General features: G+C 39.1%; 2 protein-coding genes across 2 annotated transcripts in view; both read right to left on the bottom strand.

Moving 5' to 3' along the window:
- Positions 1 to 12940, bottom strand: part of adgb (androglobin) — a 60138-nt gene extending 47198 nt beyond the window's left edge. The window contains exons 1-8 of the mRNA XM_034162502.1: positions 12861 to 12940; positions 11834 to 11996; positions 10785 to 10877; positions 10528 to 10599; positions 9793 to 9969; positions 7664 to 7803; positions 3008 to 3094; positions 2397 to 2566 (exon numbers count right to left, since the gene is read on the bottom strand). Of these exons, the coding sequence (XP_034018393.1) occupies positions 2397 to 2566; positions 3008 to 3094; positions 7664 to 7803; positions 9793 to 9969; positions 10528 to 10599; positions 10785 to 10877; positions 11834 to 11996; positions 12861 to 12940 (982 nt within the window). The remainder of the gene's footprint in view (positions 1 to 2396; positions 2567 to 3007; positions 3095 to 7663; positions 7804 to 9792; positions 9970 to 10527; positions 10600 to 10784; positions 10878 to 11833; positions 11997 to 12860) is intronic.
- Positions 12941 to 14284: 1344 nt separating this feature from the next.
- Positions 14285 to 16967, bottom strand: part of rab32a (RAB32a, member RAS oncogene family) — a 41372-nt gene continuing 38689 nt past the window's right edge. Inside the window, exon 4 of the mRNA XM_034162105.1 lies at positions 14285 to 15327. Within this exon, the coding sequence (XP_034017996.1) occupies positions 15178 to 15327 (150 nt within the window). The 3' untranslated portion in view covers positions 14285 to 15177. The remainder of the gene's footprint in view (positions 15328 to 16967) is intronic.

The raw sequence follows: 16967 nt of genomic DNA, 5'->3' as shown, positions 1-16967 counted from the left end.
TGGTGTACAAAGAAGATTGGTAAAAATATATAGCTCTCTCTCTCTCTCTTGCTATCTATCTATACTCAACAAAAATATAAACGCAACACTTTTGGTTTTGCTCTCATTTTGTATGAGATGAACTCAAACATCTAAAACTTTTTCCACATACACAATATCACCATTTCCCTCAAATATTGTTCACAAACCAGTCTAAATCTGTGATAGTGAGCACTTCTCCTTTGCTGAGATAATCCATCCCACCTCACAGGTGTGCCATATCAAGATGCTGATTAGACACCATGATTAGTGCACAGATGTGCCTTAGACTGCCCACAATAAAAGGCCACTCTGAAAGGTGCAGTTTTATCACACAGCACAATGCCACAGATGTCGCAAGATTTGAGGGAGCGTGCAATTGGCATGCTGACAGCAGGAATGTCAACCAGAGCTGTTGCTCGTGTATTGAATGTTCATTTCTCTACCATAAGCCGTCTCCAAAGGCGTTTCAGAGAATTTGGCAGTACATCCAACCAGCCTCACAACCGCAGACCACGTGTAACCACACCAGCCCAGGACCTCCACATCCAGCATGTTCACCTTCAAGATCGTCTGAGACCAGCCACTCGGACAGCTGCTGAAACAATCGGTTTGCATAACCAAAACAGTTCTGCACAAACTGTCAGAAACCGTCTCAGGGAAGCTCATCTGCATGCTCGTCGTCCTCATCGGGGTCTCGACCTGACTCCAGTTCGTCGTCGTAACCGACTTGAGTGGGCAAATGCTCACATTCGCTGGTGTTTGGCACACTGGAGAGGTGTTCTCTTCACGGATGAATCCCGGTTCACACTGTTCAGGGCAGATGGCAGACAGCGTGTGTGGCATCGTGTGGGTGAGCAGTTTTCTGATTTCAATGTTGTGGATCGAGTGGCCCATGGTGGCGGTGGGGTTATGGTATGGGCAGGCGTCTGTTATGGATGAAGAACACAGGTGCATTTTATTGATGGCATTTTGAATGCACAGAGATACCGTGACGAGATCCTGAGGCCCATTGTTGTGCCATACATCCAAGAACATCACCTCATGTTGCAGCAGGATAATGCACGGCCCCATGTTGCGAGGATCTGTACACAATTCTTGGAAGCTGAAAATGTCCCAGTTCTTGCATGGCCGGCATACTCACCAGACATGTCACCCATTGAACGTTTGGGATGCTCTGGACCGGCATATACGACAGCGTGTACCAGTTCCTGCCAATATCCAGCAACTTCACACAGCCATTGAAGAGGAGTGGACCAACATTCCACAGGCCACAATTGACAACCTGATCAACTCTATGCGAAGGAGATGTGTTGCACTGCATGAGGCAAATGGTGGTCACACCAGATACTGACTGGTATCCCCCCCAATAAAACAAAACTGCACCTTTCAGAGTGGCCTTTTATTGTGGGCAGTCTAAGGCACACCTGTGCACTAATCACGGTGTCTAATCAGCATCTTGATATGGCACACCTGTGAGGTGGGATGGATTATCTCAGCAAAGGAGAAGTGCTCACTATCACAGATTTAGACTGGTTTGTGAACAATATTTGAGGGAAATGGTGATATTGTGTATGTGGAAAAAGTTGTAGATCTTTGAGTTCATCTCATACAAAATGGGAGCAAAACCAAAAGTGATGCGTTTATATTTTTGTTGAGTGTATCTATCTGTTCAAATATACTGAATGCACACACTATATAACAGTTACTGGATGACTTTATTCTTTGGAAAAACCCATGGTATTTGAGTTAAGCAAAGTCTCGGCGCAAGCACTGGTGCTGTGCGTCGCCACATCCATGATACCACAGAACCGACTTGGGTCCTGGATGGCAACCACCCAGGCAGACAACCATTCCCACATCTCTAAAATAGGCAATGTAACACAGTAGTAAACACACTACTGCCCCAGGTTTTTTGAAACGTGTTGCAGGCATCCATTTCAAAATGAGCAAATATTTGCACAAAAACAATAAAGTTTATCAGTTTGAACACTAAATATCTTGTCTTTGTGGTGTATTCAATTGAATATAGGTTGAAGAGGATTTAAAAATCATCATATTCTGTTTTTATTTACATTTTACACAACGTCCCAACTTCACTGGAATTAGGGTTGTACAAAGATTCAACTATTTCAGGAGATCTGAAAAATTAGCCCAAACACACAATTAGAAAAACAAATAGTTTTTCTAAATTTAAGAGCATCTGTTCTACGTTTGTCCCAGCAGTTTGACAAAACATAACCTCTTTGGTGGATGCAAGGAAGGAGTCTCTACACACAACTTTACTTAACTAAAGGTACAGACAATGTGTGCAATTAAGACGTGTTTGCAGTGATGCATAACAGTGTATGCTTTAGAGTGTGTGGGTTAAATCAGACCTTGGCTTTCATCTGACTCTTGATGCTTGCTCTTGCAGCTAATCACACTGGACCTCCTCGTTGAAGTGTGTGAAGACTGAGACACCTTCTCCTGAAAATTCTCATCTGAGTGCTTAAACATAGGAATGGAGTCTCTTAGGAAGTCCCAGACTTTGTGGAGGTGCATGGACCTGAGAAAAGTTAAAGACAGCATGACAAGGTCCAGCAGACAGGAGATTTGTACTGTAGATGTGATGGAACAGAAAGTTAGTAACGTAAAAATTATATATACTGTTTAATATTTCCAAATAATCAAATGTATGTCAAAATGTACAAAATCTCCAATATTTTATTTTTTATTAACTCACTCATGTTAGCAGACGGGAAGGTTAAACTAATTTTTTTAAACCATTACTTGATTAACTTTCATGAATAAATAGTTTTGCTTCCTCAGCCTTTTGTTCATAAAAAAGAAATCCAAAGGAAGGAATATTTAATGTCAGAGTAAAGGCAGTTACTGTACAACAGGAACACTTTTTTTTAAATGAGTGACAAAATAGTGAGATGAGCACAACACTGACAAGATGAAAAGGCATGAATAAAGCACTGGTTTGGGGCTCTGAGGACCTTACTTTATCGGAATGATCTCTGGGATCCAGCCGGTTAGAGTGTGTATAAAGGAGAGTTCACCAATTTCCCCACCGAGCTGCGACACTACACTGAAAGAACAACACAAAATGATGTATTTTTAAAAAACATTTTGGAAAAAAGGACGTGCACACACACATGCACGCGTGCGCGCACACACACGTGTGCCCGCCCCGACCTAGAGTTTTTATTATTAAAATGTAGACCCTATTACTTGCCGAGAGAAATCAGCCGAGTGTTTGTAGCCGCTGTGTATGTACACCCACGTGCAAATGCTAAAATTGCAATGTCCAACTGTATGACAGTATAACTAGACAGCAGAACAAACACCAAGATAGCTTTTTTATTGTGGCTGGGGATGTTAACCACATAAATTTAAAGACTGTGCTCCCCAGGTTCGACAAAAATGTGGATATCAGGACGAGGAAAAGCAAAACATTAGACCAGGTTTACACTAGCTCTCCAGAGGCATACAAAGCCCGTTCCTCCCCCCACCTGGGCCACTCTGATCACCTTTCTTTGATACTGACACCAGCCTACAAACCACTCATCTGTAGGTCTAAACCGCTGAATAAAACAATTCAGTGTTGGACTGAAGAGACCAAACTGTCTCTTCAAGACTGCTTTGAGGACACAGAGTGGGACATTTTTGAGCACACAGACATTGAGCATTTCACTGACTCAGTCCTGTCATACATTTCTTTTTCTATGGACAATGCAGCAACTAAAAAGGTGGTGAAGGTCTTCCCCAACCAAAAACCCTGGTTTAGTAAAAAGACCAGATTACTTCTCCAGGCTCGGGACATGGCACTGAGGTCAGGGAACAGAGACTCATACAGACAGGCCAGAGCAGACCTGACCCGAGGTATTAAGGCTGCCAAGGCAAACTACAGGAAGCGCATAGAGGCCAACTTCATAGAGGGCAACGCACGCTCCATGTGGAAGGGTATCCAAAACATCACGGATTATAAAAAATGCCACATCACTCCCCCTGATGCAGATGTGGCTTTCCTGGACCAGCTCAATGCCTTCTTTTCCCGCTTTGAGGAAGGAAGAGGACAGGCTGAAGACGCGTTGCTGCCACCAACATCACCTCACAGTCAGCCCCTTGTTATCCAGCAGCACCAGGTACTGCAGGTACTGAGGAAGATCGATATCAGCAAGGCACCTGGGCCTGACAACGTGCCAGGGAGGCTGCTGAAGTCGTGTGCTTACCAACTGGCTGACATGTTTACAAAGATTTTTAATCAATCACTGCAGCAGACCACAGTCCCCGCCTGCCTGAAAACTGGCAGCATCATTCCTGTGCCCAAATGCTCTGCCATTTCGGGACTAAATGACTACTGACCGGTGGCTCTGACACCAGTGATAATGAAGTGTATGGAAAAGCTGGTGCTCAATTACATCAAGGACAAGATTCCACCCGGCTCTGACAAGCACCAGTTTGCATACAAGTCCAATAGGTGCACAGATGACACAGTTTCCATTGCGCTTCATTCTGCTCTCAGCCACTTGGAAAATCCAAACACTTATGTCCGAATGCTGTTTGTTGATTTCAGCTCAGCGTTCAATTCCATCAGCCCTAGTAGGCTTGTCAACAAACTGCAGGCATTGAAGCTTGGAACCCCGCTATGCCTATGGATTAAGGACTTTCTGACAAACAGATGGCAGCATGTCAGAATAGGCAACTCCACATCTGCTTCCACTGTCATCAACACTGGCGTGCCACAAGGGCGTGTACTAAGCCCCGTCTTGTACACACTGTACACCCATGACTGCGTTGCTATTCACGGCGCCACCAACTCTGTCATCAAATTTGCTGATGACACGACAGTTGTGGGATTGATTAGTGACAACAATGAAACGCCCTACAGAGAGGAAGTGGATTCACTGGTGACATGGTGCAGTGAAAACCATCCTGACCTGAATACTAAGAAAACGAAAGAAATAATAATTGACTTTCGGAAGGCGCGGGCTACACCTCACCATGCTCTGATGATCAAAGGGGAATGGGTGGAATGTGTCCAAGAATTCAAGTTCCTAGGACTACACATCTCTGAGGAAGTTGGCTGGACAGCCAATACCAATTATATGGTTAAAAAGGCCCAGCAACGTCTATTTTTCCTAAGAACACTGAAAAAGAACAAGCTGCCTCCGCCTCTGTTGAAGAATTTCTACAGCTGCACCATCGAGAGCGTACTCACATATGGATGTACGGTGTGGTACGCCGGCTGCACCGCATCTGAGAAGAAACAGCTTCAGCGAGTGATTAAAACAGCTCAGCGGAACATCGGTTGCCCGCTCCCATCCCTGGCTGAGATTTACTCAAAACGCCTTCTTGGACGGGCCACAAAGATCACGAATGATACCTACCATCCGGGACACTCCCTCTTCTCCATCCTCCCGTCTGGCAGGCTCCGGGTTATCCGAGCCTGCACAAACAGACTGAAGGACAGCTTTTTCCCAATGGCTGTGAAAAGACTTTTAGAAGAATACTGACCACTTGTATTGCACTGGGGATCACACTGCATTGTTTTTATTATTGCACCAGATATCCCCTCCACTGTTTTATTCTTTTTTAAAATATGTATTTAACATTCATTATCTTATTATACTGAGTTTTTAATGGACTATATATTTTATATGTGATAGTCTATTGTATATTGTAATTTATCTGTGAGGGAGCTGCTGCACAGGGGTGTTGCTGAACGATATTTATTGTGTTCTTTATACAATGACAATAAAGCTTATTCATTCATTCATTCACATGTGGGCGCATGCACGCACACACACGCCCAATATGTTTTCATTGCAGGAAGTAAACATAAGCTGTGTATTCAATTAGTGAAATTTTGTAAAAATTCAGGAATTTTCTCCTTTCAGAAAAGAATAAAAAGTGCAGTTGTACCTTGGATGTTTGGTCCTTTAAAGGAGGACAGCTTTTTTATTTTTTGGCTCCTCCTATTTCAAGGTTCAACAAGGTAAACGTGCACCTGTACCTCACAGAAATAATTTATGGAAATCTGGTGGACTTTGGCAGGGGTGACTGTGTCATGCCTGTTTTCCTCAGTTAACACTGTTGCACTTGTCAGGCAAAAAGTGTTATGCTATGAGAAATATGGCACCAACTGCACAGCAAAATATTTGAAGATGCTCATCTCAACAACATGCATGATCATAACGCAGTTACTTCATACACGCTGCAATATGGCAAAACTTTTTCTATTATCCTGTTGTAATGTGCATTCATATTATGTCGTGAATGGTCGGCTTTTGTGAGGTGACCTTGTGTGCAAAGTTTCACCTCATGCATAAAATAAAGTCTCTGTCAAAATATCACATTCATACCAACCATATACACAGTAAAAGCACACACGGAATCAAGTAATTGTCAGACCTGCTTTGTATTTGATGAAGCAGGGAAAAACAACAACAACAAAACAATCACATTATCATTACTGCTCTACTTCAAGTTGATCGATCCTCGGTTGAAAACTTTGTTGGGATATTACACGTCAACATGATTTCATCAAAGCCAAGCAGATTTAATCAAATGTAATTATCAAAATACAGAGCACATAACAATAAGCACCAACAGCCATCAGCTGCAGGAAAGCTTCATGGGAATGTATCCTCAAATTGTTCTTTGAAACTATCCTTAAATTAGAAACATGGGTCAAACCTAACTCCCAGAAAATAGGATCATCTTATTTTCTAAACTGAATTTTGTATAACTGCAACTGATTTTGAGGAGTGACTGTGTGTCTTTCAGAATTTTAAGCATCTAATTGATACTGAATGGACCTTGTGGCCAAACCTTCTGAGTCTGCAGTCATGAGACCCCAGTATGTGAAATCAGTGAAATTTTAGCTGAAGAAAACAGTACAGAAAAGCAATTTGCCACTGAAATGAAACCTCAAACTCTCAATTAAAAAACAAACAACAAACAAAACTCTCTGAGCTTAAAGACTGGTTTGAGTTCATTGTGGACAATTTTACCGATGGTGAGGGAATTATTCATGAGAAAAGAAGCGCCTTTGCTTCATGTACTGGATGAAACAATTATATTTTCACCTTCTGTTGACCCAGCAACAGCCACCTTCATACACACCACACTGTACATCACAATCCAAATTCAACACAACCTGAGGTAGACCATTTAATTGTTTTCTTTTCTTCATTGTTTTATTTTCCTTCCACAGAAACAGACAAGCTGTTCATGAAATTACTGAAAAATCAATTTCCTTAAACTAGTTACACAAAATGCTCTGGAACAGACTGGTGGCCTGTGCAGGGTGTATCCTGGTTCTCGCCCTGTGACTGCTGGGATAGGCTCCAACCTGAAACTAGAAAACAAGACAAGCCTAACTTGCTATTAAACCCTCTGGTGCCTGTGAGAACACTGGCAGATAGGAATTGTGGCAGTACGTGAAGAGGAAAGCACAGAGGTTTTGCATGGCGCACACCCTATAGAGCTTGAAACTAAGTGTTTCAAAGGAGCGTTTAAAAGTTTAATCATGCTGTGTATCAGTGTATTCCAAATAATCATTTTTTTTTAAATAAACCTTCTTACGTTAAGAATATTTCATGGAAGCAGTCTGACGTTGACAGGGTTAATATTGGTGTGTCTATTTACTCACTTTGTATTGGCCACTTTAATCAGAGCCTTAGCCAACAGCATTGTCCACAGCTCTGACTGACAAGTGGAAGCAGGGAGAAGGAGGTTGTTTTGCTCATCAAATGGCATGGAATCATCCACTGTCACCTTCCTCCAACAACCCTAAAGGAGGTAATGAACAGATTTCTGAATATAAATGTTTAGATTTGGTATATTTTAAAATGAAGAACCACTTCAGAAATCTCCTTTTTGGACAACCTTATGGGCAACTTACTTATCTAAAGGGTTTATTTTGAAAATAAACAATCCTACACACCAAGCTATTTTATTATTTTAATGACATACTGTCTGAATGCGTCAGGATTTTTTTTAAATATTGAGAGAAATTTCAGCTTGTGTGACAGGAGGCACATGGAAAGCCCAGGGTATAGATTTAAACTTTTTAAATTTGTTGTATTATTAAAATCCTTTTTATTCCACTTCATTGTGTGACTGGTGAGGCACACAGGGAAAGAAATAGAAGATGGAGTTGGGTGCTTAACCATTCCAACAACCATGTGTTGATGTGTTACATTTGGCATGGTGCATACTGCCTATAACCATGTCATACTTGTTTGTCAAGCCAAGAGTCAAACTGCTAAGAACACTAGAACAGTATTTATGCCTTCAACCATCTCACTGACCCAAATTGTGTTACAGGAAGAATCTATCTGTCTGAACTGCCACAAAGACATAATAACCATGTAGATCCATATGTTATCAACAATATCAAAGTTAACATTTTATAAAACACTCACACTTTTACAAAATTAGCTCAAATGAACGTGAATAATTTTAGTAATATAAATCCTCTCAACAAATTGTTTGACCACTTCCTGATGAAGGCTTCTAGCCGAAACGCATGGAAGAAGTGCATTTTTTAATTATGATTTTGCTCCATAAATAAAGGCATTTTAACTTTTTTATTAGATGAGTGCCTTGGTATCTTTTCAAGACTTTAAATTGTTTGACCTCATGGATTTTTTTCCAATGGCATACGAAATGTGTTGAATGTATTTTGATCTTGGTAAAAGATTCAGGAAAAAGAGATAAGACCATCCATCCATTCATTTTCTTAACCCACTTATTCCAGTCGTCCCTACCGCATACAGGAAAAATCAACCCAGAAGACATTGTGTGGTCCAAATCGGTTTTGTTTTTCTGTTTTTTTTTGTTTTGTTTTTTTTTTTTAGCCGATCAATGCACTTCTGGTAGCAGTGAGAATTTTCTCTTAGCAGCGTCTGGCTAATGTGCTTTTTGTAATTATTTTTAGTGTTTGCTAACCATTACTTTCACATGCATTATCTCCAAGTCTGTCGACATATGGGAGCACAAAAATTTAGGAATATGAGAGTCCCACAAATGAAGAAGCTGGGCCGCTATGTCAACCTGGGTTCAAACTGCACTCACACAACCTGCCTGTGTCTTTGGACAAGCAACCTATCTGCATTGTCTTAGTGGGTGGACTTGGCTGGGGAAGTAACCTGAGCCAGACTGGTGCACATCAGAGCCAATATAGCACTTACTTCATCTTCATAGTTGTGGAAAATGGAAAGCACAGACTTTTTTCTTTTTAATTCCATCCCTATCTTTTCTCTGATATCGTCATTAAATGTTGCATATGATTTACACCATTTCTGGGGGTCTGAATGAACTAAGAAATGCACTCCACCCTGCTGAACTAGTGGAGCCAGTCAATTTATTCACAGTTACATAATTATTCTTGGAGTTACTGGACAAATGAAAATGGGCGTGTACCAGCAGTTTTCCAGATGGGAGAAATAAGTGGGATTCTTTTTTTCCTGACCCAGCAATGTTATTACTTCGTAACAGGAAGATAGTGCATCCTGGGGTCTGCTGACAATAAAACACAATCAGCCATCCATCAAATGAGTCAGAAAAAATGTGTGACTGATGTTCTGATACAGTATCTTCAACTATAGAGTGATGACCATCAAAATATCTCAGCAGGTAGCACATTTTTATGACTGTATGAATTTTAGACCAAACAGCCAATTCACTGTAAAGAAATTTAAGACTACAGCACTTTTTATTTTATTTTATTTTTTACTTAGACAGGTGAATGCTTTAATGTGTTTGTGTCAGGCTCACCATCCAGTAGATTCTGACCACATATTTTCCAAAGCTATTGTAGAGAGGAACGTGGCCCTTTTCGGCCTTACATAAGGAGTAGATATGCTCCCAGGGTCTCCAACCACCGCCTTCTGTAGATGCACTGTTACACACTGCCCAAAGAATACAGATTTCACTGATGATCCATCTCATCACCTAGATTAAAGAACAAGAAAAGAACATGTAAACCCATTAGTTGAACTGGACATTTTATCAAATCCATCTCTAAATCAACATTAAAGCATAGGGCCTTTCAATTTCACAAAACTAAGAAAATTTAGTTTCTGCTCAATCCAAGCATTATAATGTAGGTTAAAATTGTGATAATCGTGACTGGAATTTCCTTTGTATGCAGTGGATGGCTGTGAGAAATTGCCTCACCTTGTGTGGTCCACAAAGCATTGGAGGACCACCATCCTGTCCAGTGGATCTCCCCAGAGATCTTATCTGTCCAGTCAAACAGTGTCATCTTTTCATGTGGGAACAGGAACGTCCCTTGTAGCTCAGGTCTGTAACCTACTGACTACCTTAACCTGGTTTTTTCAACCTATTAAAGCAGTTTGTTGAATTGTGGATACTGTGTGATATGCACACAGCTATTTGGAGCCTAAAGTGGCAGTTGAGTGCCAGCTATGGACCAACAGAGATTATACTCCTTCCTGACACTTCAGAGATCAGAAAAAGAAGGCAAAGACAAATCTGCAAAAAACTAACCTCACTGCCAGTCAGATGATCATTGGCAGAGATCAGGTCAAAGGTACTTTCACTCTCAACAATGGTAGGACTCTAGAATGAAACACATCATTGTGTAAAAGGCACAGATTTATTCAAACTAATTTGGAAAAAAAGTGAAAAATATCAACTAATTACAGACACAAAATTTTTAAGTATTTGCCATTTTATGCAACACACAATCAAACCTGAACCATAAAATGCTACACTGAAAAACACAGACATTTGTCATTGCTGACTTTGGTATCAAGAAACTCTGAAGGACGCTTCCAGGAGTGCACATTCAAAGATGGAGGTAGGTGAATTTTTCCTTCTGGATCATCATAATATGGCTGCAGAGAAAAATACATGAAGTGGATGTGAAATATGAAAATACAAGTACTTGGACATTGACATAATTTTTGTAATTTTGTCTCTGTATACCAATACAACAGAGTTAAAAAAAAATATCAAGATGTGCCTGTTATGTAGACTTTTGGCTTTAATTCAAGGGGTTTAACAAAAATCACATTATCCATTTAGGTTAATGCAGACATTTTTTACTCTTCTATTTTTTGAAACCATAAGTAATTGGACAAATTAAATTGAAGAAGTCAGTCCTATATATCCTATATAGGCTCTGAGGCCCATTGGTGCTGGTGTTTATGCTCACATTTTGTGGTGAGAAGTGGATGAGAGACTATCACTCCCCCTGGTTGGGATGCCGATCCAATGCAGGTTACTTCCCCAGCCAAGGTCGGTATCGATTTAGAGCCGGGTGGACTGAGACAATGACGAGGAAGTGTCTTGTCCAAAGCCACAGACAGATAGTTTAAACGGGAATTGAACACACGTCTACATACTGACCCATTGAGCTACTCCAATGACTATTTTGAGTCACATGACCTTTGGCCTTGGATGACATTGAGAGGTCAAACTTAAAGTCATAACTGTTTAACTCAAATTTTGAAGATGACCTGGATTAGATATGGACGAAGGGTGATGTGTTAGTCATAAGTGGATCTATTTTGGACAAAACTGATTAAATGTCAAGGCCGTACAGAACCATACATTAGGTATCACTGATTCAAAAGGAAGTCACTTGTGTGTACCAAACAAGTAAGGTGCAGGTGTTGCACTCTGTGAGTGCTCTAGCAGTTTTATATGAAATGCATTATCTCTGCAATGTAATTCATAGCAATTTCATTTGGTTGGTTGAAGCTTAAATTGGAGGCGTAAACTACTACTTAAAAATATATACGATGACTGCACAGCTACGTAAGAATATTATATTCTGCTACACACTTACAGCGTGGAGATTTTTGTCTTTTGTCTTTCCATGTTCAGGTCCTCTGCTTGAATCCCATTTTTCCTTATTGACATCTGCATCACTCCACTCAGGCCAAATAGGAAACTGGCACCTCCACTGACTTCCAAGTCTCTCAGATGAGACAACTAGTAAAGAGGCTGATCTGAAATTATGACACAGGGCTATATGATTGGTTTGTAACTTTTCCCATGCCAGTAATTAGTAATGAAACAAGTCAGCTCAGTATCAGGTTGAATCTTCTGCAAAATTTACAATAATAAAGCCCCACTTCCTTTAAATGGCTACAAATATGTTTGGAAGTGGCTATATTCATATGTAGCCATATTAATGTTCATAGCAGCCTTGTAATGGTTAGGGGTTATGGTTATGGTTAGGGTTAGGATTAGTGGTTGTGGTTAACGTAATTTAGGACTCTACATATCAATAGTAAATACAAGTATGTAGCCTCATGATCACGTGACCTATGCTATATGTTTAGTTCAACACAATAAAACAGAAAATTTCAGCATTACACTTCGACAGATACAGTGCAGGAAGCTCCGAAAGTGTGTTTCGGTAATCAACGGCTGACTGAGCAATGAAACACACCGGATGTTAATGTAAAATAAACGTGCCACGCTTTGGGTCCCGAGGACCAGGATTGGGAAACACTATCCGCTGATTATCAACACCCACCTCATGAAGCAAACAAAGAAAAAAAACACAACAAAAAATATTTGTCCTCTCTTTTCCAATGTGTAAAATATTTGCAGTTGACTTTTCACATACACTTACACTGTACATTGATTAAATTAAATTGATTTAAATCAAATCTAACACCTGAGTAGAGCACGGCGACGTGACTGTTTACACGCATAATTAGTTTGAGGGCACCAACGTACTAATTTGACACCTGGAATTAGAAATGATCAAATACTAATTTCAGAGAACGAATTATTTAATTGCGTGAACGAATTTAGACAAGAATAACTAGCATCCCACAATTAATAACATAACACAAACTCACTCTTTACTTGGCGTTTTCCCGTCGGATAACGACACCCTGCTGGATGAGGAATCATTTTTCTTCACCTTTTTGTGAGACATTATGCTTTAATTAATTCTGATAATTAAAAAGTCGAAATTTGATAGCAAAACCTTTCAGTGTTGCTGAAAGTTTACCGTTACCTGGCAACAGAATCATTGCTAGGTGGAGCCCGGAAGTGCTGTGTGAACCACGTGTTTACGACAGTGAGATCTCAGCCAATCGAAGCAGAGCATTTGCTATTTTACAATATTGCTATTTTACAATTAAACCAAGCGGAAAAAAATCGGAAAGATATTTTATTGCTGATAAAATATAATTTAAAGCGGTGTTTAATCGACACATTAAAGTTAAGATACTAACAAAAGTGTAATATTATTTTTCATTATCAAACTTTTGCATTTGCGTTTACAATATTATTGTTTGTAATAACAGCATATGTTAATTAATGCTGATTAGCACAAAAATTACTTGTAGATTATGTGTTATAGGATTATACAGGATTGACATGTTCCATCAGCAGAAATGTAGATTTACAGAAAACCTTAGAACTGTTGAAAAGTGTTCATCTGTCCATGAAATATATTTTATGGGGTTTCCTCTATGATACATATGGCACCTAGTTTGAAAAAGACCAGTACATTTGTTTTTGAGAAATTGAATACATGTTTTAAAAAATGTCTTAAGTCAGTATGTGAAATAGATTGTATATGGGTGATTCTTAGACTACGGGCACTTATGTCCTTTGATCATATTGTATGAAAAACAGCAAAAAGGGGAAATTTCACACTTTTATAGTTATCTTTACAATGAAAGTGTTTTAAGAAATTTGTTCTAGTAGTCTATGATGACTTTTTCACCTTTTTTCAGCATCATTATATGCAAATATTGCCGCTTTGTGCTTGTCCCACACCCAGACTTTTGATATTCAATGATAAAAATGAATGGTAAAAAAAAAAAAAAACAACAACACTGTAATGTCCCTTTAAACAGTTTGTATGAAAGATTGTTTGGGTAGTTTCTATGGAGATAAACAGTGACATCAGAGCACATGTATATAGCACCAAATCACAACAAACAGTTGCCCCAAGGCGCTTTATATTGTAAGGCAATGGTGTGGTGGAAATTACATTTACAAGGCCAATAGTGCCCGTAGTTAAAGAATCACCCTTAAATCTATAAAAGGGTCATGAGTGGTAGTGAAAAGTATTATTTCAGATGGAGCTCTCACCAGCATCAGGTCTGTTCTTTTTTTTTATAGAAAATTAAAACAGTATGTTGATATGGTTTGTGCTACACAAAACAGAATTTTATTTCTTTGGCCCTCAGTTTGAATTTGAGAACACTGATACACAGACTGTAATCCTTACATACACAAGAATGTAGTCCCTCGTCCATTTTTTTTCCATACCTTTTAATGCATCAACCCACACATTTAAAACAACAAAAAAGTTACTCAGAGCAATATTTTCATACAACTAGGAAAAAGACAATGAGGCATTAAACCTGTACCTTCAACACATTTTTAAATACTGTATTCTTCAGGTCAATATTTGAAAGTGCAACAACTCACCTTCCTATAAAAATGAAAAATAAAAAAAGAATATTATGGCACATTTCAGAGAAAATATGGCACAAGGAAGATTTTTTTATTTTTTTACTGTAACACTTTGATAATGCTTTTTTTGGGGGGTCCATTTTAAAGAGCAATCGAAGAATGACTGTAGACACAAACAGCAACCGTGTAGTTAAGAAAAGGCTCAAACTCGAAGTGGCTCACTTAACAGAAAAAAGCATAAATACAAAGAGGCATGGACCCAAACTAGATCAAAGTGACAGAAGGAGATACAGGTCAATTTGCTGTTTGTGACATCCAGTGTTGCAAGTTGTCAGCAGCTTCTAATAAAGTAATTGCATAAAGCTGCTAATGAAGTAACTGTATAAAGCAACTAAAAAAGTAACCAATGAAGTGACTTTTCAAAGTTACTTTGGCAACATTTGTGACGTCACAATTTTGCCAGGTTTGCGCCTGTTCTCTGATGTGGTCAAGTCCATTTGTAAGAGCCCTCAGCGGAACTGAGAGGTAGTGAACATTCTCAGGGTAACGTCAAGATAAAATTGGGCTTGTATGTCCAAGTTGGAAAAGGTAAAATATTAAATTTGGATGTGTAAGTTATACTGATGACAGTGCAGCGAGGAAAAGATTCCGGAACTGCTGCAAACCAAAAACACATCCTCTTCTCAAAGACTGGGAATGGCAAGCTCAGCCCAAGTGCTGGTGATATGAATGGACTGAATGTTAACAACAGCCTGATTTGCTCTCGGCCGGCACAGTCTCCTGGTCCAGTTTGATGTGGTCTCCGTTGCTCTCCTCATATGGCAAACCTTTGCTGTTAGCCAAGATATTTTCCACCAGGAAATGTGCTGCTTCGTCCACATTGATGTTGTCCTACAAAATGATAAAAGCAATATGTCAGAGTGATGACAAAAAATTTTCAGTCAAAACCTACTCTTTATTCATCCACAAACCGTTGAAGCTTTTAAAAAAAAGCCTCAAGACATACCTGTTTAGACAGGCCTATCACAGGTCTCAATCATTTCAATCTGTTGCGTCTTAATTTTATTGCATTTTATTGTTTTGTTTTTTCTATTCCGTTGACCTTTTTCATTTTAAGATTTTTTTGTTTTTATTCTCTCGTTTATCCTGGGTTTTATTTATTTATTTATTTTCCTGTAGCACTTTGAGATTTTTATTAATGAAAAGTGCATTACAAATGAAATGTATTATTAATGAAAAGTGCATTACAAATGAAATGTATTAATATCTATATAACCATTTCAACTTTTTTGCTTCCTTTGCTGTTCACGTTCTAAGACACTGTAGTACAACTCCTCAGACATGTACTACACTCCTTTATGGGTGATTCTTAGACTACGGGCACTTATTATGTCCTTTGATCATATTGTATGAAAAACAGAAAAAAGGGGAAATTTCACACTTTTATAGTTATCTTTACAATGAAAGTGTTTTAAGAAATTTGTTCTAGTAGTCTATGATGACTTTTTCACCTTTTTTCAGCATCATTATATGCAATATTGCCGCTTTGTGCTTGTCCCACACCCAGACTTTTGATCTTCAATGATAAAAATGAATGGTAAAAAAAGTTTTTTCTGATGTTTTAAAATATCTCTGAATAAAATAATCAAAACATAATTGGGGTATTCAATGTCATACAACTGTTGTGATTTTTTTTTTAACAAAATGTAGTTGTCCCACACTATTGCCGTAATTTCCACCACAACACTGTAATGTCCCTTTAAACAGTTTGTATGAAAGATTGTTTGGGTAGTTTCTATGGAGATAAACAGTGACATCAGAGCACATGTATATAGCACCAAATCACAACAAACAGTTGCCCCAAGGCGCTTTATATTGTAAGGCAATGGTGTGGTGGAAATTACATTTACAAGGCCAATAGTGCCCGTAGTTAAAGAATCACCCTTATACTAACTCTACAGGTAGTATCTCTATGGGTACACTAAGAACAGAGATGCAAGACGCTGTTGAGATAGTTTGGGCACTTAAAAAGGATGCCTCCTGGACACCTCCCTCTGAAGGATTACTGGGCATGTTAAGACCACAGGGTAGACTCAGAATACACACATACCTACATATTAAAAGCCAAGCGGCCCCTGTGTACGTGTGTGTAATTTAACATTTGCTGTTTGGTGTGCTTATATATTTTGGGTCAGGAATGAACCCAGTGAAAGCGGAAAGTTGATAGGACTAATATTTTTGGAGAAATTAGGGATAATAGGTAACAACAGTGAAGAATGGATGTTGCTATCACCATTAATCAGTCCTTGGTAACTACACAAGCTCTGAACAAAGTAAACATCTCAACCTTGCCAGTTGTAAAACATCAACTAGATGTGCCAAATAATGAACACAATTAAATCACAAAACTTTCTCATTTGAATTTACTGCACTTTCAGTTAAAACCATTATAGAAACTTTGCATAATTTATTACCACCCTTGAAAAATGTCAGCTACCCATTTTATAAACACGACCCAATCTAAAGCCCGT

Source organism: Thalassophryne amazonica, chromosome 21, assembly GCF_902500255.1.
Source record: "Thalassophryne amazonica chromosome 21, fThaAma1.1, whole genome shotgun sequence".
Lineage (NCBI taxonomy): Eukaryota > Metazoa > Chordata > Actinopteri > Batrachoidiformes > Batrachoididae > Thalassophryne > Thalassophryne amazonica.
This window is presented reverse-complemented; position numbering and strand designations above follow the sequence as displayed.